Consider the following 23,142-nt stretch of genomic DNA (forward strand, 5'->3'; position numbering starts at 1 on the left):
GGTTTTGGGTCATTGCGTTTTCACTGTCATTTGTTTCTAGGTATTTTTTTATTTCCTCTTTGATTTCTTCAGTGATCTCTTGGTTATTTAGTAGTGTATTGTTTAGCATCCATGTGTTTGCATTTTTTACAGATTTTTTTCCTGTAATTGATATCTAGTCTCATAGCGGTGTGGTCACAGAAGATACCTCATACAGTTTCAATTTTCTTAAATGTACTGTGGCCTGATTTGTGACCCAAGATATGATCTATCCTGGAGAATGTTCCATGAGCACTTGAGAAGAAAGTGTATTCTGTTGTTTTTGGATGGAATGACCTATAAATATCAATTAAGTCCATCTTGTTTAAAATATCATTTAAAACTTATGTTTCCTTATTTATCTTCATTTTGTATGAACTGCCCATTGGTGAAAGTGGGGTATTAAAGTCCCCTACTATGACCATGTTACTGTCGATTTCCCCTTTTATGGCTGTTAGCATTTGCCTTATGTATTGAGGTGCTCCTATGTTGGGTGCATAAGTATTTACAATTGTTGTATCTTCATCTTGGATTGATCCCTTGATCATTATGTAGTGTCCTTCTTTGTCTCTTGTAACATTCTTTATTTTAAAGTCTATTTTGTTTGATAGGAGAAATGCTACTCCAGCTTTCTTATGATTTACATTTGCATGGAATATCTTTTTCTATCCCCTCACTTTCAATCTGTATGTGTCCCTGGGTCTGAAGTGGGTCTCTTGTAGACAGCAAATATTGTTTTTTTATCCATTCAGCCAGTCTATGTCTTTTGGTTGGAGCATTTAATCCATTTACATTTAAGGTAATTATCAATATGTATGTTCCTGTTATCGTTTTCTTCATTGTTTTGCGTTTGTTATTGTAGGTCTTTTCCTTCTCTTGTGTCTCCTGCCTAGAGAAGTTCCTTTAGCATCTGTTGTAAAGCTGGTTTGGTGGTGCTGAATTGTCTTAGCTTTCGCTTGTCTGTAAAGGTTTTAATTTCTCCATTGAATCTGAATGAGATCCTTGCTGGGTAGAGTAATCTTGGTTGTAGGTTTTTCCCTTTCATCACTTTAAATATGTCCTGCCACTCCCTTCTGGCTTGCAGAATGTCTGCTGAAATATCAGCTGTTAATGTTATGGGGATTCCCTTGTATGTTATTTGTTGCTTTTCCCTTTCTTTCAATATTTTTTCTTTGTATTTAATTTTTGATAGTTTGATTAATATGTGTCTTGGCATGTTTCTCCTTGGATTTATCCTGTATGGGACTCTCTGTGCTTCCTGGACTTGATTGACTATTTCCTTTCCCATATTAGGGAAGTTTTCAACTATAATCTCTTCAAATATTGTCTTAGTCCCTTTCTTTTCTTTTCTTCTGGGACCCCTATAATTCGAATATTGGTGCATTTAATGTTGTCCCAGAGGTCTCTGAGACTGTACTCAATTCGTTTCATTCTTTTTTCTTTATTCTGCTCTGCGGTAGTTATTTGCATTATTTTATCTTCCAGGTCATTTATCCATTCATCTGCCTCAGTTATTCTGCTATTGATTCCTCCTAGAGAATCGTTAATTTCATTTATTGTGTTGTTCATCATTGTTTGTTTGCTCTTTAGTTCTTCTGAGTCCTTATTTAACCATTCTTATAGTTTCTCAATTATATTTCCATGATTTTGGATCATCTTTACTTTTACTATCATTACTCTGAATTCTTTTACAGGTAGACTGCCTATTTCTTCTTCATTTGTTAGGTCTGGTGGTTTTTACCCTGCTTCTTCATCTGTTGTGTGTTTCCCTGTCTTCTCATTTTGCTTCACTTACTGTGTTTGCAGTCTCCTTTTCACAGGCTGCAGGTTCATAGTTCCCATTTTTGGTGTCTGCCCCCAGTGGGTAAAGCTGGTTCAGTGGGTTGTGTAGGCTTCCTGGTGGACGAGACTGCTGCCTGTGTTCTGGTGGATGAGGCTGGATCTTGTCTTTCTGGTGGGCAGGACCGCGTCTGGTGGTGTGTTTTGGGGTGTCTGAGAACATAGTATGATTTTAGGCAGTCTCTCTGCTAATGGGTGGAGTTGTGCTCCTGTCTTGCTAGTTGTTTGACATGTGGTATCCAGCACCGGAGCTTGCTGGTCGTTCAGTGGAGCTGGGTCTTAGCTTTGAGATGGAGAGCTGTGGGAGAGCTCCACCGATTGATATTACGTGGGGCCAGGAGGTCTCTGGTGGACCAATGTCCTGAACTTGGCTCCCCTACCTCAGAGGCTCAGGCCTGATACCTGGCCAGAGCACCAAGACCCTGTCAGCCACAAGGCTCAGAAGAAAAGAGAGAAAAAAGAAAGAAAGAAAGAAAAGAAAGAAAATAAAAATTTTAAAATAAAAAATAAATTTTATTAAAATAAAAAAACTAAAAAGTAATTAAAAAATAAATTTAAAAAAAAGAAAGAAGAGAGCAACCAAACTAACAAACAAATCCACCAATGATAACAAGTGTTAAAAACTATACTAAAAAAAAAAAAATGGACAGACAGACCCCTAGGAGAAATGGTAAAAGCAAACCTATACGGACAAAATCACACAAAGAAGAATAAACATTCACACTCACAAAAAGAGAATAAGGAAAAAAAATATATATATATATATACATATATATATACATATATCTACATTAAAAAAAAAGGAAGAGAGCCACCAAATCAATAAACAAATCTACCAATGATAATAAGCTCTAAATACTAAACTAAGATAAACATAAAACCAGAAACAAATTCGGTGCAGAAAGCCAACCCCAAGTCTACAGTTGCTCCCAAAGTCCACCACCTCAATTTTGGGATGGTTCGTTGTCTATTCAGGTATTCCACAGATGCAGGGTACATGAAGTTGATTGTGGAGATTTAATCTGCTGCTCCTGAGGCTGCTGGGAGAGATTTCCCTTTCTCTTCTTTGTTCACACAGCTCCTGGGTTCAGCTGTGGATTTTGCCTCGCATCTTCATGTAGGTCGCCCTCTGGTTTCTGCTCTTCACCCAGACAGGAGGCAGTTAAAGGAGTGGCTAATTAGGGGCCTCTGGCTCAGTCAGGCCAGGTGGAGGGAGGGGTACAGAATGCGGGGCGAGCCTGCGGAGGCAGAGGCCAGCGTGACGTTGCAACAGCCTGAGGTGCAACACGTGTTCTCCCAGGGAAGTTGTCTGTGGATCATGGGACCCTGGTAGTGGTGGGCTGCAGAGGCTCCCAGGAGGGGAGGTGTGGATAGTAACCTGTGCTTGCACACAGGCTTCTTGGTGGCTGCAGCAGCAGCCTTAGCATTTCATGGCCGTCTCTGGTGTCCATGCTGATAGCCGTGTCTCCTGCCCGTCTCCAGAGCTCGTTTAGGCGGTGCTCTGAATCCCCTCTCCTCGTGCACTCCGAAACAATGGTCTCTTGCCTCTTAGGCGTTCCAGACTTTTTCGTGGACTCCCTCCTGGCTAGCTGTGGTGCACTAGCCCCCTTCAGGTTGTGTTCACTCAGCCAACCCCAGTCCTCTCCCTGGGATCTGACTTCTGAAGCCCGAGCCTCAGCTCCCAGCCCCCACCCACCCTGGCGGGTGAGCAGACAAGCCTCTCAGGCTGGTGAGTGCTGGTCAGCACAGATCCTCTGTGCAGGAATCTCTCCGCTTTTCCCTCTACACCACTGTTGGTGCGCTCTCCTCCATGGCTCCGAAGCTTCCCCCCGATCCACCCCCCGTCTCCTCCAGTGAAGGGGCTTCCTAGTGTGTGGAAACTTTTCCTCCTTCACAGCTCCCTCCCAGAGGTACAGGTCCCGTCCCTATTCTTTTGTCTCTGATTTTTATTTTTTCTTTTGCCCTACCCAGGTACATGGGGAGTTTCTTGCTTTTGGGAAGTCTGAGGTCTTCTGCCAGCATTCAGGAGGTGTTCTGTAGGAGTTGTTCCACATGTAGATGTATTTTTGATGTATTTGTGGGAAGGAAGGTGATGTCCACGTCTTACTCCTCTGCCATATTTAAGGTCCCCCCCCATTACCTTTTTCAAGCAACTGTCATTCCCAGTTAGGAAAATGGTAAACACTGTCACCCAATCCAAATTTGCAAGCAACCTTTTTGCCATGTTACTTTTTGATACATTCTATCATATATATTCCTACAAATATTTTGCCTCATAAAAGTATGACCACCTCTGCTCTCTTTTGGTTATTATTTGCATGTAATATCTTTTTCCATCCTTTCACTTTCAGCCTATGTGTGTCCTTAAATCTAAAGTGAGCCTCCTATAAATAGCATACATGTAGTTGGATCCTGTCCATTTAGCTCTCCATCCAGTTATTCTGCATCTTTTGTTTGGGAAGTTTAATCCACTGACATTTATAGTAATTATTTATAGAGAAGAACTTACTATTACTATTTTGATAATTGTTTTTTGTCCAGGATCATTTCTGTCTACAGGTATCCTCCGCTCTAGCCATACCTCTTTTATTTAATACCATTCTACCGCTCTGTTTGCTCCTGTGATTCCTTCCTTATGCTCCAAATGTCTCCCTTTAAAACTTTTGCCCTCTTTCAAGGTTCCTCTTACATGTCAGACCCTGCAAGAAGCCTTTTCAGTTTGCCTCAATCGGAGCACCCCCTTCTATCCTGAGAAACACCATAATGCTTTGGTTGAACCATTCTTATGTTATTCATCCATAATTATTTAAGCGTCGTCTTATGAAATTATAAGCACCCTGAGAGCAAGGACTCTGTATGTGATACTGATCAATAGTTAACTATGAATTCCTGTACTTCCATGTAGGAGGTATTCATTTAACTCACTGAACTGCACTGAGAAGGGCAGAAAGAGGCTGTCTTCTAAGTGATCCTCTAGGGTGGCTCCCACTCAAACCCCTCCACTAGCCTCTATTTACCACTTCCTGCTCTAGCTGGAGGGTTCAAGAAAAAGTAAACCCTTAACCTTAAACACTCTTCAGTATCAGGCTTTAGACCTATCACTCAGAGCAACCTGAATCACAAGATCCTGTGAAACTCTAATGGGGGTCAATAATACCTTGCCTTCGGGATCCACCAGGAGAAGATGTTTTGCCTGGCCTCCCTGTAGCCCACTCAGCACATACTGGCCAGGAGATGTTGCACTCTCTCGAACCAAAAAGTCCCCATCCTTTACCAAGAGGCTCTCTGCTGCTTTCCTGCTCAGCTTGCCGTGGTAGCAGTCTTCATTCCGCAGCTGCTGCTTAATGTGTGGCAAAGAATGTGAGCTGGCAGGCTGGGCCGTGGCACCTGGCTGAACAGTTTCTGGTGCCTCTGAAGTCGAAATACAAAGAGAGACACCACCAAGTTACCTCCTCATCCATCCTTTCATTCATTCATTCATTCACTCACCAGATATAATTTGAGGACCTACTGTGTGCCAGGCACTCTTTAAATAGTGCTATTTCTGGAACAAATGGGGTTTTTGTTTCTAGAATTTCCAACAGTCTCTAATTTAATGGTAGATCCAAACATTGCCTTTGGCTTCTGTTACCAGGAAAGCCTTGCCCAGGTGCAGTTTTCCTTTCAAATGAGAAATGGAACTGACCCATAAGAACTGCTTTCATAAGTGCAGAGAGAGTCTCTTTATGTCCCATGGGCTGTATGTTAAAGAGAAAGAGGTTTGTGCTGTACCTGGACTATAGATAACTTCTAAAACATTCTCAAATGCTTTGAAAATGCCTACAGTAACTTTGGGCTATGCCCACTTTTTAATATTGAGCTTTTTCTTTTAAACCAAATTACTAATGTGCTTCAGAGATGCTTCTGTCCGTCAAATTTAAAGCCGTGCTGAAGCTTACAGCATTCCTAGTAAATGACCACTTTGCTGTTTGTGTAATTCCCCTGCCTGGACAAAGCAGAATTGATCAAGTAGAAGAAGGTAATCATCAGGGAGGCATGGCCTGAGGCAAGTTCCCATGGCTCTACAGAATGTTATCCAGAGTTGAGAGCACTGGGGATGAGAAGGTACATCCAGGTAGCCCTTTATAGTATTATTGGTACTCACAGTAATAACAATTATTATGTAGCTCACATTTATTGAGTACGATAGGCACTGCTCAATGCTTTACATGTATTATCCTGTTTGGCTCTCAAAATTAAATGGGAAGGAAACGGATCTTTAAAAAGGTAAAATGACTTACCCAAAGTCACACTGCTAATACGTTGTAGATCTGCGATTTGAAATGAGATCTATCATCAGAGCCCAGGTTCTTAATCACCACACTCTAAAATTTGGCTTGGATGAGAAAATCTTTTAATTTTCAAAACTGGTCTAGCCACTCTACTTCTGTATAACCCACAAAGGTCCCTAAATAGACAGCAAAGCTATCAGGATGATATACAGCATCTCTAGAAGTAATAACACAAAATTCTCAGGTCTGAATCCAGATAAAAGTTGTATGTTTGCTTATTTATGTATTTTTTTTGGCTGTGCTGCACAGCATGCGTGATCTTAGTTCCCCAGTGAGGGACTGAACCTGTGCCCCCTGCAGTGGAAGCATGGAGTCCTAACCACTGGACCACCAAGGAATTCCCAAAGGTTGTATGTTTAATATGGCAAATTTACTAGGAAAATAATCATAGAAATCAGACTTTGTCTTTTTAAATTCAAAGGATCTTTTGCATAGAAACCAGCTTTCTCTTTATAAATGCAAAGGAATGTTTCCATGTCCTTACACAAGGGTCTCACAAATGAGAAATCCTCTTGACTTTAAGTTTTATAACTTACACAAAACAAGTGCCCTGTAGACATAATCCAGTCTCCTATTAATATGGTATAGTTTTGGCACTATTTAAGAACTTCTCTCTGCATATCACAATTTCGATGCAGCATTCATGAATATAACTTTTTCAAAATATCTTCAGTCTGTATCTAGTGGCTAAACGTATTCTCCTCTACAATCAGGTTCTATCTATGGTTACCAGAAAAAGCCTGAAGAAATGTGTCCGGATTTGATGAATAATATTTGTAGTTGGCCTTAGTGCTGCCTGCTTTCAGGCATAATAGAGAACTTCTGATGAGTAGTTGTGTGTGTGTTTGTGTACGTGAGAGAGAAAGTGTGTGAGTGTGAGGGAGATGCATGCATGTGTATGTAGGTGCACACATCTTAGTGCATGATGGTTTTTGGTTTATTCTGAGATTGTGGAGCACTCTTGGACAAGAACAAAACAAAAGAAAAACAGACATTATATCATCTTGAAAAGAGGCAATAGATCATGGGCCAGCCTGAGGATATGGACATTATTTTCCTAACATAGTTTCCCAAATTAGCACAATTTCAATCATCCAAACATTTGCTGAAAATATAACTTTTCTAAAAGCTGGGAGATTTTCAATCATCCAAACATTTGCTGAAAATATAATTTTTCTAAAAGCAGAATATCTAACATATTTTTTAAACTTTTGCTTTAAGTTTAAAAGTTACACATTTTTTAAAAAATCTGGTAAACACAGAAAAACAAAGAAAATTAATCACTTTTCATCCTATCACCAAATACAACCACTCTTTAACATTGTGGTGCATTGTCTACTATGGACTCCTTTTCATACATAAAGTTGACTTTGAAAAATATAATCATAATTTAAATACAGTTAATTATATATAATTTCCATATACTATTTAATGAATTATTAACTTGATATAATTATATTTTCTCAGAAGTACTGACAGTTAAGGAAGCAACAAGGAAGGTTGCTTAAATCACTCTGGATTGAACTGAGATCAAAAAAGAAAAAAGTGACAGGAATCATGGAAGAAAATAATCATGTCATCTTGGAGTTCCCATTAGCAACTAAAGACACAGTGTCACAACCAGAAATTCAGGAAAACATAAGATATATATGAATATCCACACCCATATGTATCTGGTGAGTAAAACTTTTGAAATGGGGGAATATGGTTTAAGGAAGAGAAAAAAATCTAACATCTAAAATCTGGATTAAACAATTGCAAGTAATTCCAATGAGAAAGAAAGAACAAGACATTTAAAGAAACCAATGTGAACTGTGAAGACAGCATATTGATGCATTCAATTTTTTTTAAAGCACATGTAAATGGATTTTTTTGGACAGTATTGATAATTATACAAGCAAAGGACAGGGAAAAATTAGATGTCCATCAATAAGGGATTGGTTATACAAATTATGATTCACTCATACAATAGAATACTATAAAACAATTGAAAATAAAAAAGGTTTATGCAACCAACATAGGAGCACCTAAATATATAAAGCAAATATTAACAGACCTGAAGGGAGAAATCAACAGCAATACAATTAGAGTATGGGACTTTAATACCCCACTTTCAAAAATAGATAGATCATTCACACAGAAAATCATAAGGAACACTGGACTTAAATTACACATTAGATCAGATTGACTTAACAGACATTTACAGAACATTCCAAGCAAAAGAATACACATTCTTCTCAAGCACACATGGGACACTCCCCAGGACAGATCACATGTTAGGCCACAAAACAAGTCTTAATAAATTTAAGGATATGGAAATCATATCAAGCATCTTTTCCAACCAAAGTGGTATGAAACTAGAAATCAATTACAAGAAGAAAATTGGAAAATTCACAAATACATGGAGATTAAAAAACATGCCACTGAACAACAAATGGATCAAAGAAGAAATCAAAGGAGAAGTCAGAATATAACTTGAGGCAAGTAATTTAATTGAAAATTAAAATATTTTGAGACAAATGAAAACTATGTACCAAAACTTATGGGATGCAGCAAAGACAGTTCTAAGAGTCAAGTTTTTAGCAATTAACACCTCCATCCATAAGAAAAATGAAAGATTGCAAATAAACAACCTAACTTTACACCTCAAGGAACTATAAAATGAAAAATAAACTAAGCCCAAACTTAATAGAAGGAAAGAAAAATACAAAGATCAGAACAGGAATAAATGAAATAGAGAGTAAAAATACAATAGAAAAGAAACTAAGCTGGTTTTTTAAACAATAAACAAAATAAGCAAACCTTTAGCTAGACTGACCAAGAACAAAGAGAGAGGACTCAAATAAATAAAATCAGAAAAGAAAAAGGAGACATTACAAATGATACCACACAAATACAAAGGATCATAAGAGACTACTCTGAACAATTTTATGCCAACAAATTGGATAACTTAGAAAAAATGGATAGATTTAGATCCCTAAGAACATACAACCCACTAAGACAATCATGAAGAAATAGAAAATCTGAACAGAATTACTAGTAAGAAGATTGAACAACTAATCAAAAACCTTCCAACAAAAAAAAAAAGGTCCACAACCAGATGGCTTCATTAGGGAATTCTACCAAACATTTAAAGAGTAATTAATATCAATTCTTCTCAATCCCATCCAAAAAATAGGAGGGAACATTTCCAAACACATTTTACAAGCCCAGTGTTACACTACTACCAAAACCAAACAAGGATACCACAAGAACAGAAAATTACAGGCCAGTATCACATGTGAACATAGATGCAAGAATCCTCAACAAAATATTAACAAACCAAATTCAACAATACATTAAAAGCATCAAGTGGCATTTATTCCAGGTATAAAAGATCAGGAACAAGACAAGGATGCCCATTCTCACCACTTTTATTCAACATAGTATTGGAAGTCCTAGCCAGAGCAATTAGGCAAGAAAAATAAATAAAAGACATCCAAATCAGAAAGGAAGAAGTAAAACTGTCCTATTTGCAGGTGACATTATATATAGAAAACCTTAAAACTCCACCAAAAAAAGAGAAACTCTTAGAATAAACAAAGTCAGTAAAGTTGCAGGATACAAAATTAATACACAAAAATTACTTGCATTTCTATACACTAATAAACTATCAGAGAAATTAGGAAAACAATCCCATTTATGATAACTTCAAAAAGAAAAAGATACTTCAGAATAAACTTAACCAAGGAAGTGAAAGATCTATACACTGAAAACTATAAGACATTGATGAAAGAAACTGAAGAAGATACAAACAAATGGAAAGAAATTTTGTGTTCATGAATTAGAATAATTAACATTTTTTAAATGTCCATACTACCCAAAGCAATCTATAGATTCAATACAATCCCTATCAAAATTTCAATGGGGGCTTCCCTGGTGGCACAGTGGTTGAGAGTCCACCTGCCGATGCAGGGGACACGGGTTCGTGCCCCGATCCAGGAAGATCCCACATGCCGCGGAGTGGCTGGGCCCGTGAGCCACGGCCGCTGAGCCTGCGTGTCCGGAGCCTGTGCTCCACAACGGGAGAGGCCACAACAGTGAGAGGCCCACATACCACAAAAAAAAAAAAAATTTTTCAATGGCATTTTTCACAGAAAATGAATAAACAATCCTAAAACTTGTATGGAACCACAAAAAATCTCAACTAGCCAAAGCAATCCTGAGAAAGATGGATAAAGCTGAAGGCATGGTGTGTCCTGATTTCAAACTATATTACAAAGCTATAGTAATCAAAGCAGTATGGTATTGGCATAAAAACAGACACATAGATCAACAGAACAAAACAGAGAACCAAGAAATAAATCCATACATATAGGGTCAATTAATTTACAACAAAGGAGCCAAGAACAGACAATGGGGACAGGATAGTCTCTTTAATAAATGGTGCTGGGAAAACTGGACAGCCACATGTAAAAGAATGAAATTGGATGCCTATCTTGCACCATACACAAAAATCAACTCAAAATGGACTAAAGACTTGAACATAAGACCTGAAATCATAACACTCCGAGAAGAAAACAAGGGGTAAGCTCCTTGACATCAGTCTTGGCGATGTTTTTTTGGATTTGACACCAAAAGCAAAGGCAAAGAAAGCAAAAACAAGCAAGTTGGGACTATATCAAACCAAAAGTTTGCACAGCCAAGGAAACCATCAACCTACAGAATGGGAAAAAATATTTGCAAATCATTTATCTGATAAGGGGTTAATATCCAAAATATATAAAGAACACATACAACTCAATAGCAAAAAAAAAAAAATCCAATTAAAAAATGGGCAGAGGAACTGAATAGACATCTTTCCAAAGAAGACACACAAATGGCCAACAGGTATATGAAAAGATGCTCAATATCACTAGTCATCAAGAAAATGTAAATCAAACCACATGAAATATCACCTCACACCTGTTGGAATGGCTATCATCAAAAAGACAAGAGGTTAAGTGTTGGTGAGTAAAGAGAATGCTTGTGCACTGTTGGTGAGAATGTAAATTGGTGCAGCCATATGGAAAACAGAATGAAGGTTCTTCAAACATTCTTTTAAAAAACTGCCATATGGTCCAGCAATTCCACTTCTGGGTATATATCTGAAGGGAATGAAATCACTATCTCGAAAAGATATCCACACCCCCATGTGCACTGAAGCATCACTTCTGACAGCCAAGACATGGAAACAATCTAAGTATCTACTGGCAGATGAATAGATGATATAAATACACGTGGAATATGATTAAGCCATAAAAAAGAAGGAAGTCCTGCCAACTGCAACAAGGATAGACCTTGAAGGCATTATGTTAAATAAAGTCAGACAGAGAAAGACACTGTGTGATCTCACTTATATGTGGAATCCAAAAAAACAGAACTCATAGAAACAGAAAACAGATGGGTGATTGCCAGAGACAGAGAGTGAGGGATGGGGGAAATGCTAAAAAGGTGCAATCTTCTAGTTATAAGATAAATAAGTTCTGGAGATGTAATGTACAACATGGCAACTATAGTTAACAATTCTGTATTGCATATTTGAAAGTTGCTGAGGGTAGATCTTAAAAGTTCTCATCACAAAGAAAAAAAAACTAACTATGTGAGGTGATGGATGTTAACTAAACTTAGCGTGGTAATCGTTTTGCAATATATATGTATATATATCAAATCAGTATGTTGTATACCTTAAACCAATACAATGCTATATGTCAAATTTTATCTCAATAAAACTGGAAAAAAAGAAAACTACAAAATATTATGTGCTACTTTGGACAAATCTCTAAAATAGAGGAGTGAAAAAGAACAAGTACAGAAGGGGATACTCCATTTCATTTTAAAGAAGAATGATTAGATAGATAGATTGATCATTAGATCTATCTGTAGACAGACAGAGGTACTTAAGTAGATAGCTAAATACTTAACCATGCATTAACATTTTGGAAGTAGTCAGAAGGAACTCCTAATATCTTAGGGAACTGTATATGGTGTTAAGCCTTGGGAAGGTACATATTTTAAAATAGCATTATTTATTATTTTGATTTCTTCTATGAGTATTTGTATTACTTTTTAATTAAAAACACTGTTTATAGAATTAAAAATGTATACAAGAGTCAAGATAGCCACCTAGCTAAAGGGAAAATCAGAAGAGGGATATACTTTTGTGAGAAAAGTGTCAGGGTTGGGGGATAATCCTCAGTTTTCTGTTGTGGGAAGAAAAGCCTACCCTTTTCTCCCCACGTGTTATAAGACTCCACCTCTGATTCTGGAGGACCATAAGCAGTCTCTTTATGCAAGTAGTTATATTTTATAAAATTGCCAGAACACTGATTTAGTGAAAATGGAACCACTGCCCCTAGGACAAATGCAGGGTTAGGTTCTACCAAGCTTCAGGTCACAATATTTTCATCAATCAATCAATCATTACATAAACTTGTTTTATGTGTGTTTGGGTTTAGACACCTTATTTAGTATATACTGTTGATTTAATAACACTAAACTCATGGCCAACAGCACTGTAACTCATGCCTGAACTCAGCTTATCTAAGACACATATTTTCTCTGTAAGGCACATCACAGCCTTCTTGCACTTAGGAACACTAGACAGAACTTCAGCACTACACTTGGGGGTCATTTTAAACAGCAAGGTCATCAAGAGGTAGCACAAAAATGTGGGAAATGCAGCACTAAGTAGACCACAAAAGTTCACTTGTTTACAGTATGAGCTGAAACAAGAAAGCAGAGTGTCGCCTTGTTTGACGTCAGCTGGGAATGTGCACATTGGGTGACACAAAATTTTTGTTGCTTTGCACATATCCACAAATGACCACAAACGTGCCACGAGTACTGATTCTGGGATTACAAATAAATCTTAGCAAGTAAGCAAATTCTCAAATATGGAACCCACAAATTATGAGAATCAACTGTATATTATTTATCAGTATGGATTACTGGGTGTGTGAAAACTATAAAATAGAAATTTATCGTGTTACTGAGGGGAAGAATACATTCACCTCTATAAAGTGTCTAAAAAGTTGGTAAAATAAGATGTTAACATAAAATGTTAAGCCTAAGTGAAAGATCGAGGTGGTACTAAGAAAAAAAATTAATCTGTAATACAAAGGAAAAATTACATGTCTATTAAGATATATTAAAAAGCCACAGTAATTCATATATAGTAATTAATATACTGGTATACAACAAGCAAGTGGGCCAATATAAAAAGCAGAATAAAGGCCCAGAAACAGATTCACACATGTAGAAGGAATCTAGTAAAATGGAGAGTGGCACTAGAGAAAGAGAACATTATTTAGTCCATGTTGTTTGGAAAATTAGATCACTTTCATAGATAAAATTAAGTTAGACCCCCTACCTCATAGAAAATATAAAGTTCAAGTGAAATAAATATTTTATTTGGAAATAAAACTATAAAGGCAATAGAAGAAAATGTAGTACAAGCTAGATAAAGAGGAGGAAATTTAATCCAAAGAGAGTAGAAGGAAGACATAATAAAGATAAAAAATGGAAGTCAATGAAACAGAAAACAAAAAAATAGAAAAAAATTAAAACAAAACCTGGGTCCTTTGGAAACAACAGTTAAATTAATAAATCTCAAAGATCAGTGATCAAGGAAAAAACAACACAGAAACTACAAATAAGAGGAAGAGAGAAAGCATTCTTCATGCAATAAAAGGACAGTGAAAGAATATTATGGGAAATTTCATGTAGAACTGACTCTAAATGGACAGAGTGAAATCCTACTAAGTTTTTAAGGAAGATACATTGCCAAGAAATGACAATCCCTTCTTGTCTATGGCTTTCTGGCCTCTAAAGCAAACTCCAATCTCTCAAACCCACATCAACAGGAAATAAGCTGTACAAGTGGTGAAGCCCCAAGAAAGGCACTTTCTCCAACATCTACTTTAGATGGACACACGAAGGATAACAGCAGGAACCACCCAGATAACAATGGACAAGGAGATTCCTCCCATAACACTGAACCACAGGCCAAGCAAATCACTTTCTCCACTTCCGGCTCAGGGAGTCTTCACAATTACTGCCTGGCAGGATTTGGTAATCACTATGGACCAATGACCACTGTGTGTTTTGCCTGCTTCCCTTTTGTGAATGTGGGTTTTTATTGAGGCTATCTTATTCCTCTTCCACCACTAATTTTGGGTGTGGAAGAGGGCAGACAACTTGGCAAATAGTAAGGATTCCCATCCAATCTTGATTGAGAGGACTTCATATCACCCAGATGTCACAGACTTTAGGCTGGATGCTGTAACTCTTTGGGGTATTTGCAAGGTCTCCCTTTGGGAGAAGGCATATGTTCTAAGTGAAAAGAAGAGCTCATGCATATTTGAGTGGCAGAAAGGTATGCAGTGGCAGGGACAGTTAATTGTGTGCCAATATCTATTCTCCCTTTCATTACATTATGGAATTCCTAATTATTTTTAGCTGGGCACATGGCCACCCAGCTAGAGTAACGTGAAGCTAGGTATGGCCCCATGTCTAAGTTCTGCCAATGGCAGGTAAGAACAAATGATGTCTGCCACTTCTGGGTCATGTCTTTTCAAGAAACATGTGTGTACTCCACGTGCCTTTCTTACTTCCCACTGGCTGAATACAGATGGGATGGTGAGAGCTCAAGCTTTTAGACTAAAGATAGAAGACCTTAGACCAAATTGAAGCTCTTAGACCAGAGATGGAAGCCAAGTGTCACAATGGCAAAGCTGTCCCACCAGTCCTATACCATCCATCTTTGGGCTATTAGCTAAAATAAATAAACTTCAGTCCTTTTTACACTATGGGATTTGGGGGGGTTCTTTGTTATGGAAGCTAAGACTGAAACTAATAATAAATCAATACAAAAATTAGTTTCAGTACTAATGGTTTCCTTCTGCCATGTTTGATCAGACTAAAGATTGTGTTAGAGCTTTTCCTATGTTCGCAGTGTGACAGGATGAAGTGAGGAGCCCTGAAGGCATACTTGAGATATATTAGGTTCCTGTCTCTGGATTTGTTTTTGTTTTGTTTTACTGAACTAATTAGTAACTAATCTGGGTAAGGGAGGCTAAGTATGCTTAAAGAAGATAAAGAGGATTTTTGCAGGAGGAAGGAAAGAAACAGGAGGAAACATTAGGGGGGAAACGTTAAGAGGTGTATTTAAGACATTCTGCAGAACGTTATATATAAAGTTATCCCTACTCCATCTTACTAGATTTTCTTAAATCAACATTATTTATACTTTTGGAGTTGGAGTTAATTTTTTTTGGAGGGAGCAGTGATACACTGAAATTAACCTCAAAGGGGTAGCAAGAAGTCCAGGAGGGCTATGGTACATTAAATCCCAAATGGAAATAAAGAGTGAGAGAGAACCAGAGGCCTAAATTATTAAACATATTGCCACTAAGGCAGGGAGAGGGAAAAAGGATGAAAAAAGAAAGAGGCTAGAATCAATGAAAACGCATTTTGACCTTATAGTTTTAGACAGAACAAGCCTTATTTACTTTCAGCTAATGACAGGAATGTTATTATGGATTAAATTTGCCTTTCATATTATTGAATTGTCTATGACAAGAGGCAAAGTTTCTTTGCTTGAGTTATAACGATTTTTTAAAATTTATTTATTTAATTTATTTATTTTTGGCTGCATTGGGTCTTCATTGCTGCACGTGGGCTTTCTCTAGTTGCAGCGACCGGGGGCCACTCTTCGTTGCGGTGCACAGCCTTCTCAGTGCGGTGGCTTCTCTTGCTGTGGAGCATGGGCTCTAGGAGCGCGGCTTCAGTAGTTGTGGCTCGCAGGCTCAACAGTTGTGGTGCATGAGCTTAGTTGCTCCGCAGCACGTGGGATCTTCCCAGACCAGGGCACAAACCCATGTCCCCTGCATTGGCAGGCAGATTCTCAACCACTGCGCCACCAGGGAAGTTCCATAACGATTTTTAACATTGAAGATTTGCTTATAAAGGAACTGGAGTTGTAAATCAAGGAATATCCCAGATTACATAATTTGGGCCACCACTAAATGTATTTTCTAATAAAATATTGTTGCTTTGGGGCTCCCCTGGTGGCACAGTGGTTGAGACTCTGCCTGCTAATGCAGGGGACACAGGTTCGAGCCCTGGTCTGGGAGGATCCCACATGCCGCGGAGTGACTAGGCCCATGAGCCACAACTACTGAGCCTGCGCGTCTGGAGTCTGTGCTCCACAACAAGAGAGGCCGTGACAGTGAGAGGCCCGCGCACCGCGATGAAGAGTGGACCCCGCTTGCCCCAACTAGAGAAAGCCCTCGCACAGAAACAAAGACCCAACACAGCAAAAATAAATAAAAAATAAATTAATAAACTCCTACCCCCAACATCTCAAAAAAAAAAATTGTTGCTTTGAAAAGTCCATGAAATGGAAGCTATTGAGTGTATGCTCTTATAAAGTTATTTCCAAAACCTGAGGTCCAAGGCAGGCGGGGTGGAAGGGACTAAATTGGGAGACTGGGACTGACATATACACACTACTATATATAAAATAGGTAACTAATAAGGACCTACTGTACAGCACAGGGAACTCTACTCAATTCTCTGCAATGGCCTATATGGTAAAAGAATCTAAAAAGAGTGGATATATGTATCTGTATAACTGATTCACTTTGCTGTACACCTGAAACCAACACAACACTATAAATCAACTATACCCCAATAAAAATAAAACTATATTTGAATAAATACAATTTTTTTTTGTTGTTGTTGTACACGGGCCTCTCACTGTTGTGGCCTCTCCCGTTGCGGAGCACAGGCTCCGGACACGCAGGCTCAGCGGCCATGGCTCACGGGCCCAGCTGCTCCGCGGCATGTGGGATCTTCCTGGATCGGGGCACGAACCCGTGTCCCCTGCATTGGCAGGTGGACTCTCAACCACTGCACCACCAGGGAAGCCCGAATAAATACAATTATTTATCCTAAAAAACAAACAAACAAAAAAAACCCCTGGGGTCCAGAAACTTCTTTTCAAAACACTGTCCCTCTAACATATATTACCTTATCCACACAGGCTACTCTACATTAAACAGTTAAATTCACTGCAGAAATCTGAATTCATTGCATATCCCATCATCCATGGCACAAGATGCTCTCTGTGGTGCACATGGAGATGCACTACCCAGATCCCACTTCAAGGAAGGACCAAGTACCCCAGGTGCTTTACTGGGGCTGGTCTCCAGCTGACCACACCTTCAGGGTCTGCCTCAGCTGCAGAGAGCTGCTTGCCCAATGGCTTGCCCTCCTTCATGGCCCACATCCAAAGACTGAGATAAGTGGGGCTAAAAGGCCCTGCCCTTGGGCCCAATGTGGGGCAACTCTGACGGGCCCCCACATGCTCTCTGTAGGGTTGGCTGAGGCTCTGTCAGGCCTGCATGGTTGCTCCACCTCTCCCTCTGCCCAAGCCTGCTTTCTTCCCCTCCCTTCCTGGTACTGATCCCAATAAAGACCCTGCATGCCCAGCTCCAACTCAGAGTCTGCTTCTGGAGAACCCAACTGGGTTGTTTGGTCGCCAAGAGTGATCTTGGAAAGCTTGCAAGAAGATGGCCTACTTGCCACCTGGCTGGTAATGAAAACCTTTGTCTCAGTCTAGAGAGTTAAGGTGGTCAATTGAAGCTCAGCCTCAGCAAAATCTCTTTCCAAACTTTACTGTCACTGCAGCCACACTAGCTGGAAAGTCACCCTTGGCAGTCTAGAGGGACCTCCTGGGCTAGTGAAAGGACTTTCTCAGCGACTGATTCTCTATCTTTGGAGTGAGCCAAATTTGACACCAATCTCTGAACCCAACAAGCTTCAGTACTTTATGAAAAGCATTTTTTAATTTATTTTTTAGTTGATTGTAGGCTTTTGACTTGTTTTACTTTTATTTATTTATGTTCCTGTTTATGGACTTACCCCTGGAAGCAATCTGGCAGGAAAATGATGTTTGTCTTACTGTATTTTACTCACAGTACCTAGTTGAAGAAAGAAGTCACCTTATTTTAGTGCTATATAGATGACTTACTAAGGGGTTTTGAAATGAATAAAATTAACACCATCACTAAACAGAGTTGGAACAGTGGCCATTGTTCCCCATGCAAACAAACAAATTCAAAATTATCTCCTGGCTTTGACAGCCCTTCCTTCAGCAAAAGCACACAGCAGAAAGCAAAAGTTGGAGTCAATTTAAAGTGTTTGAAAAGATTATTCAAAATCAAAGTTCCAAAACCTTGAAATCCATAACATCGCCACAAAGTTCTAACTTTTATTAACTGTGGTGAGGGATTGAGGTAAGAAAGAATACTTTTAACTCTCTGAAAAATGAGGCCAAGGAAATAGTATTCTTTAAAATGAGAGACAGTATAGTGAGTTGAACAGTGGCCCCCAAAAGATATGCTCAAGTCCTGATCCCTGGCACCTGCATATGTGACCTAATTTGGAAAAAGGGTCTTTGCACATGTAATTAAGTTAAGGATCACGAGATGAGATCTTCCTGGATTTTGGGCCTACCTATAAGAGAAAGCTGTTGTCCTATAAGAGAAAGAAGAGGGAGATTTGAGACACAGGGGTAAGGCCATGTGAAGACGAGGGCAGAGATTGGAGTGACATGTCTACAAGCTAAGGAACACCAAGAATTGCTGGCAGCCACCAGAAGCTAGGAGAGCAACATGAAACCAGTACTCCTCCAGAGCCTCCAAAAGGAGTCAACCCTGCTGCCCTCTTGATTAAGGACTTCTGGCCTCCATAACTGTGAGAGAATGCATTTCTCTTGTTTTAAGACACCCAGTTTGTGGTAACTTGTTACAGCAGCACAGGAAACTAATACAGGCAATGAGAAGCCACTTACTTTCACGGTACCATGGGGTCCCCAGTGGGTGAGCTGGACTTTGATTTCCGGCAGAGCCCAGCGTGCTTTGAAGAGTCTGCGTATTGATGTAGCAGGGGTCGTCAAAGAGATCCACTCGGCACGCAGGCTTCATCAATGACGTGTCTCTTTGGGACTGTACCCCTCTCTCGTGTGCATTACCTGTAGTGAGTAAAGATCAATGTACGGTGTTTTTGCTTTGGAAACAAGAAATAAAATCACGTTTGAGTCCAGAATTGACAGGAAGGGAAAAGCCATGCCCATCCCATACAAGGATTGAATACTGACTTTGAGATTTGACCTGTTAAAACAAAATATGCACCAGTCTTTGAGGGAAAGCACCCTCTTTTGGCCTCCCTGCACCTCCCTGCCCGTCCCTCAGCTGACCCTTTGCTTCAACAGCAGACAGCAGACAAACCAGAAAGATGTGAAAGAGGAACAGCAAGCGGAGGAAGGACGCTGACCGGCCAGCAAAGAGCACAAACCCGTACACGACACCGCTCAGAGCTGCAGCCCAGGAACGAAGAAAACCACATATGCCATGTGGAACTTGAATATCTACTAGTTATTGAAACCGCTTTTCAAAAAACTCGTTACTTAATTTTAAATTAGTAAGAGTGGGAAGTCTGTCTTCCCTTTATTGCCAAAGTTTCGTTTCACCAAGCACAGCCCGGCACCAGCTGCTGATGTTCATTCTGTCATCTAATGGAAAGAACTCACCCCTCAGGTTATGTCCTCTGTCCCCTTAATCTGCCTTCTCCTCTCCATTCTATTCCATACATGTGGCCAAAATGATCTTTTTACAACTGAAAATCCGATCCTACTTCTCAGAGGTTTAAAAACATTCACTGCTTCCCACTGCTCTTGGGATACAACTCAAACTCTTCAACAAGCCCCAGGCCCTGCTCCCGGGCACCCAGCTTCCACTGCAACCCTGTCCTCCCCAGTCTGCCCCTGCTCACATCGGCCTTCTTGCACTAGAATCCCCACTGTAAGGCCATCTTCTCTGGTTGACATGCCCCCTTCCCTCCCCTTCTCCAGCACCCTCATCCTTTGGTGAGGTCAGTTTAAACATCTCTTTCTCAAGAGAGCCCTCCCTGACTTTCTCAGACTAGACTATGTCTCTCTGCTTCCCTCTGAAGCCCATACCACAAGAGTACTTAATTCTATTATGTTATGATGTTTCTTAATATCTGTACTGCATCTAGACTGCATGTTCTACGAAGACACAGATCCTGTCTTGCTGACAGCTGCAGCCCCTGCCTCTAGCATATGCCTGGAACACATTACCACATCAACAAATAGTTACTGCCTGAATGGATTACAGCACCATATTTTACTACCTGATGGCATGAGGTACTTTGTACCATTCAACTGGTCCTGTCCTGAGAATGCCAGGACAGAATGTTTTTGTCTTTCTGTTTACACAAGTACCTTTATAGTTTTGGCCATACATATACAAGATCCCCGTGAGGCTGCACCTGAAGCAGTGACATTGTTATTTCATTGTCTTACCGCAAAACATCACTCCTTCCAGTCAACTAAACCCCTTCAAAGGACCAACTGCCCACTGGATTTCACACCATGGTGAAGAGTGCTGTGATTCTTATAACACAAGTATGGAAACCTAAGAATACACCAGATAGGGGGAGCCCAGTCAAGACTACAGTCCTACCATCTGCTCCTCCTTTGCTCCTCTCTGTTCGATCCTGCCTGTCACCCTGTCCCATGTCATAATCTGTACGTGGAATATTCTGAGGGAAGAGTGGGATTTGACAGAGGAAGGGGCAATAGGGCCCCTCGTTTCTTTGTTGCTTTTGGCAACATACGACAGTTTCCATTTACTTGGTTAAGTGGATTTATGAAATATGTTATCCAGTTTAAACTAAACTTACTTTCACAAATGGACAAGTGGCTAAAGGATCACTGCAAAAAAATCAAGGATTGAAGATCATTCTTTTACTGAGTACAAGCTCCTCCTTAGCTACACTCTGAGCTTACGAACAAGCATAATCTAATTAGATCAGAATGTCGGCCTCCTAACAGTTAAAATTATCAAGATTGAAATGTGGATTTATGTCTGTTTTCTTTATCAATAATGCCCTAAATGTATACCAGACCTTGAGATATTACCTAATGATAGTATTCAGCCACTATAACTAGCAAGACAATTTTTAAAAATGTCTATCATTAACTTTAACTGAAATTTTCTATTTCTGTGTGTGTTTTATAATACATGCACAATATATTAGCACAGTGTAGAGAACTGATGCATGATTGAATTAATATTTATTTAGGAGTGCCTGCTCATAAAAAGTTACTGAGGGCTTCCCTGGTGGCGCAGTGGTTGAGAGTCCACCTGCCGATGCAGGGGACACGGCTTCGTGCCCCGGTCCAGGAAGATCCCACATGCCACGGAGCGGCTGGGCCCGTGAGCCATGGCCGCTGAGCCTGCGCGTCCGGAGCCTGTGCTCCGCAACGGGAGAGGCCACAACAGTGAGAGGCCCGCGTACCGCAAAAAAAAAAAAAAAAAAAAAAAAAAAAAAAATTTACTGAAAGTGGAATATGATGAACAGTATTTGTAAGAAGTCTGCTTCTAAATTAACATGGACCTGGGTTCCACAGATCCCTGTGGTATCTCTTACTATTTGTGTGGCCAGGGGTAAGTTACTTAACCTCTCTGTCCGTTTTCATACCTGTAAAATGGGGATGCTGAGCTTAAAATACATTGTGAGGATTAAATGAAAGACTGTGGGTAAGCCCCTCACTGAGCATAGTGCCTGCCTTGCAGCAGGCGTTCTTCTCACTGTTCAGTTGTGTGTCTATTGGGCCTCTGCACATGACACTTATCTCTTGCTGTAATATCCTTCCCATCCATTTCTTGACCTAACTCCTATTTGTCCTTTAAGATTCTGCTCTGAATCCCCCTCCTTCAGGAAGCTTTCCACTGAGTCCTCCCTCCTCCCCCGCCCCCCACCCCAGGCTGGGTAAGGTGCCACTCCATAATAAACTGTAGGTCTCTGTTTACTTCCCTGTCTTCCCCTTGAGACCGAAAATTCCTTGAGTCCTGAGGAGAGACTAGAACCCATTTTTCTGAGTATCTTCTTCATCTTCAATGCCTGGTATGAAGCAGATGCGCAAAAGAAAAATGTCAGCTGAATGAACAGATGACTGAATGTCTACCAGTTTTCCTTTCTTAGCAAATGTGACCCCACCACGCTCTCAAGACCCGAAGTCAACCCTTAGCACAGGGCGCTGACTCATCTGCCCCTCACAGAGCACTGGCATGAGCTGACTACATCAAGTTCACCATCCCACAGGGTTACACAAAAGCATCAATGTCTATACAGTCTCTCTTAAAAACTACCATTCCTTTTTCTCAAATGCACCATTATATCTAAGTCAGCAAAGTTGTCTTAAATTTAAAAAAACAAACAAACAAACTCACCCCATGCTGAAATTTAAAATCTTTCTAGGATAAAGTGTGTGGTTATTCAGAGCTTAACTACACATGCCAGCCATCATGCATTCCAAAAGTTCTTTGTGCAAAGTGTTACTCTGAGAAACTATCCAACCTGCCTAAGAGAAGATTTGTGGCAGAAAATAAATACATACACAGTGTATATACTGGAGGTACCAAAGTTTTTAAGTGCTAGCCCTTAGGGTCTGTGGGAATTTAACATCTTTTTGATTAAAAATATCAACATTTTCATTTTGACTTGAAGGTTGGGGAAACAGTATGCTATTTTGCTAATTATTTTTTTCCACAAGGGAATTTATTATTAAGGACAGAGATCTTTTACACATCTGGCAATAAATATAATTAACTCCTTCAACAGGAAGCCTACTGCAGTACTTATTATACACCAGAATTCAAATTTTAAGTCAATATTTGAATAAATAAATGTCTTTGAGTTAAAAAGCCAAAACTTGTTGAAAATGTTTGTATAGGTGTCTCTCAAATGCTTATGTGTGAATCTCTGGGAAAAGCCATAAAAACTGTCTATTTGCTATTTTGGCAACTGCTATTAATTTGGTGACTGGTCATAAATTTCTGAT

General features: G+C 39.7%; 1 protein-coding gene across 2 annotated transcripts in view; it reads right to left on the reverse strand.

The window, feature by feature from the left end:
- The window catches only part of SHC4 (SHC adaptor protein 4), a 130,862-nt gene that overhangs the window by 6,111 nt on the left and 101,609 nt on the right, over positions 1-23,142 (reverse strand). For both annotated transcript variants that reach the window (XM_067746337.1, XM_067746330.1), the window contains 2 exons: positions 19,066-19,245; positions 5,015-5,268 (listed from right to left, as the gene is read on the reverse strand). In XM_067746337.1, coding sequence (XP_067602438.1) covers positions 5,015-5,268; positions 19,066-19,245 — 434 coding nt within the window. The remainder of the gene's footprint in view (positions 1-5,014; positions 5,269-19,065; positions 19,246-23,142) is intronic.

The sequence above is a fragment of the Pseudorca crassidens genome, chromosome 1 (genome assembly GCF_039906515.1).
Source record: "Pseudorca crassidens isolate mPseCra1 chromosome 1, mPseCra1.hap1, whole genome shotgun sequence".
Taxonomy (NCBI): domain Eukaryota; kingdom Metazoa; phylum Chordata; class Mammalia; order Artiodactyla; family Delphinidae; genus Pseudorca; species Pseudorca crassidens.